General features: G+C 33.4%; 2 protein-coding genes across 2 annotated transcripts; both read right to left on the minus strand.

Annotated features, from left to right (window-relative positions):
* Positions 1 to 312: 312 nt before the first annotated feature.
* Positions 313 to 1,239, minus strand: LOC113124038 (olfactory receptor 6N2-like). The gene has a single exon (XM_026296501.1). It carries the CDS (start codon positions 1,237 to 1,239, stop codon positions 313 to 315), a length of 927 nt encoding a protein of 308 aa, XP_026152286.1.
* Positions 1,240 to 2,164: 925 nt separating this feature from the next.
* Positions 2,165 to 3,091, minus strand: LOC113122879 (olfactory receptor 6N2-like). Its single transcript, XM_026294522.1, has one exon. It carries the CDS (start codon positions 3,089 to 3,091, stop codon positions 2,165 to 2,167), a length of 927 nt encoding a protein of 308 aa, XP_026150307.1.

Here is a 3,091-nt window from a genome sequence, read left to right on the forward strand (position 1 = left end):
TCCACTTTGATGAGAGCAGTTTCGTCAGGGTGACAGGCCCTGACAGCAGATAGAAACAGTTTAAAATCATTACTGTTACACAAGTGAAGTGAAAGCTAAAATATCTACCATTAACATTTAAAATGTTTATCTTCAATTTTTGCTGATTATCTTCAAAACAACAACTACATATAACACTAAAACGAATGGAATTTATTGCCTTATTATTATTATTATTACTATAATAGGATCCAGTAAATGTCTATGAAAACCACATCTTTACATTATCACTACAGATGAAATGACTGTACATTAGTTAACAGTGTGGATATACTAGTGTGATTTGACCTGAAACAACAACTTCTTCAGGTGTTTATAAAGTTCTTTCATCTTTAGTCCATATATGATTGGATTTAAGAGAGGATGATACAGAATCATTAGAAAAATCACGATTAAACGAATAATTTTTGGAAGATCTGATTCCAGTCGAACTACAACAACATCAAAAGTAACACAACAGGAAAAGCCCATTAAAACCAGCAGGTGAGGTAAACAGGTCTGAGCAGCTTTTCTCCTGACTGTTTTACAGCTTCGGTAGGATATAAGAAGTATCTTGGTGTATGTGAAGAGGATGAAAAGCAAAGGGAGCAGTGCAATATTTAGTAACATGAACACACCATATATAGATAGTGCAGCTAAACTTACACACTGAAGACTGAAAAATGAATTGTTACAAAAAATTCCCTTCAGAGTAAAAGTACAGAGTTTTATTTTGGTGTTCAGTGCAAGTGACACTGCTAACTGACAAGCAGGCACAAGCCAAGCTAAAAGCAGCAAGACGTTAACAGTTGTTTTTGTCATGATAGTTGGATACTGCAGAGGTTTACATATAGACACATACCTGTCATAGGACATGGCTGCCAACAGTAAAAACTCTGAAGTGGCCAAAGTGTAATATACATAAGCTTGGAAGAGACAGTGAGGATAAGTTGTGATCTGTTTTTCAGATAAAAAGTCTATCAGTAGCTTTGGGTAGATATTAGTGCTGAAAAGAACAGAGTTCAGTAACAAAGCTGCAATGAACATGTACATAGGCTCATGGAGGTTTTTGTGAATCGCTATCAGACACACAATAGTAGAATTACTGCAGATTATTAGAATATATGCTGTAAACATGATCACAAAATAAAGATATCTGTATCTGTGCATTTCTACATAACCATCAATAGTTATATATGTTATATTGAATCTATCATCCATTAAACTTCTCCAACCAAAGAGTTAATCAGTAATGCAGATCATATAGCAAACATTCATAAATAATAGCTGAGAAAACAAGTGTCACTGTGAGGACTGCAGTAACAGGTTACCTGTGTTGGACTGTCTCATTCATTCACTGACACCACAGTCAGAAAGTGTTTGAGTCTGTGGAAGGTTTTTATCAGGCTGCTTCACCCTCCATGGGTCTCATTAAACTCTCAGCTAACATGTAAACAACTTCAGAGAGCAGTTTCATCAGAGTGACAAGCCCTGACAGCAGATAGAAACAGTTTAAAATCATTACTGTTACACAAGTGAAGTGAAAGCTTCCTAGACAAGCTTCTTTCTGATTAAAATCAATGGACGGTTTGACACTCGTTTATCATTATTGAAGGATAAAGTTGTGGTCAAGTTGGATGATAGGAGTTTTAAAGCAGATGGTCATAGTTCTTAGTGATGCATTCACAATATAGGTTAATTACATTTTTCTGTATATTTATTGACCTGAAACTTTGAGTTTTCTCAACTTTTTAAATCAGAAGTATTTAAAATGCACAACAATAATTTAAATGTAATATTATAATAAGTGCATCATAATCAAATGTAACCCATGTAATTATGAAACAGAACAAAACAAAAAGTGATTATTTTGTTTAAACTCTAAGAAGCCAAATCATAAAGGTTTGGATGAAAGTTCTGTGTCATGCAGTCCTGTGTTACCACCAACATTTAAAACATTTACCATTACATTTAAAAAGTTTATCTTCAATTTTTGGTGATTATTATTATCTACAAAACAACAACTACAAATAAAAAACCCTAAAAAAGATTAATTATTGTCTATAATATGACAATAATAATATACTTCATTAAATTCTTATGAAAATTATACATTATCACTGCAAATGGTTATATAAATGATATATTAGTGTGATTTGACCTGAAGCAACAACTTCTTCAGGTGTTTATAAATTTCTTTCATCTTTAGTCCATATATGATTGGATTTAAGAGAGGATGAAACAGAATTATTAGAAAAAGAACAATTAAACGAGCTATTTTTGGAAGCTCTGATTCCAGTCGAACTACAACAGCATCAAAAGTAACAAAACAAGAAAAACCTGTTAAAACCAGCAGGTGAGGTAAACAGGTCTGAGCAGCTTTTCTTCTGACTGTTTTACAGCTTCGGTAGGATATAAGAAGTATCCTGATGTATGAATAAAGTATGAAAAGCATAGGCAGCAGTTCAATATTTACCAGCATGAACACACCATATATAGATACTGCAGCTAAACTTGCACACTGAAGACTGAAAAGTGAATTGTTACAAAAAATTCCCTTCAGAGTAAAAGTACAGAGTTTTATTTTAGAGTTCAGTACAAGTGACACTGCAATTTCACAAGCAGGCACAAGCCAAGCTAAAAGCAGCAAGACGTTAACAGTTGTTTTTGTCATGATAGTTGGATACTGCAGAGGTTTACATATAGACACATACCTGTCATAGGACATGGCTGCCAACAGTAAAAACTCTGAAGCACCTAAAGAATAATATACATAAGCTTGGAAGAGACAGAGTGGATAAGTTGTGATCTGTTTTTCAGATAAAAAGTCTATCAGTAGCTTTGGGTAGATATTAGTGCTGAAAAGAACAGAGTTCAGTAACAAAGCTGCAATGAACATGTACATAGGCTCATGGAGGTTTTTGTGAATCACTATCAGACACACAATAGTAGAATTACTGCAGATTATTAGAATATATGCTGTAAACATGATCACAAAATAAAGATATCTGTATCTGTGCATTTCTACATAACCATCAATAGTTATATATGTTATATTGAATCTATCATCCAT

This window comes from Mastacembelus armatus, chromosome 21 (genome assembly GCF_900324485.2).
Source record: "Mastacembelus armatus chromosome 21, fMasArm1.2, whole genome shotgun sequence".
Classification (NCBI taxonomy): Eukaryota; Metazoa; Chordata; class Actinopteri; order Synbranchiformes; family Mastacembelidae; genus Mastacembelus; species Mastacembelus armatus.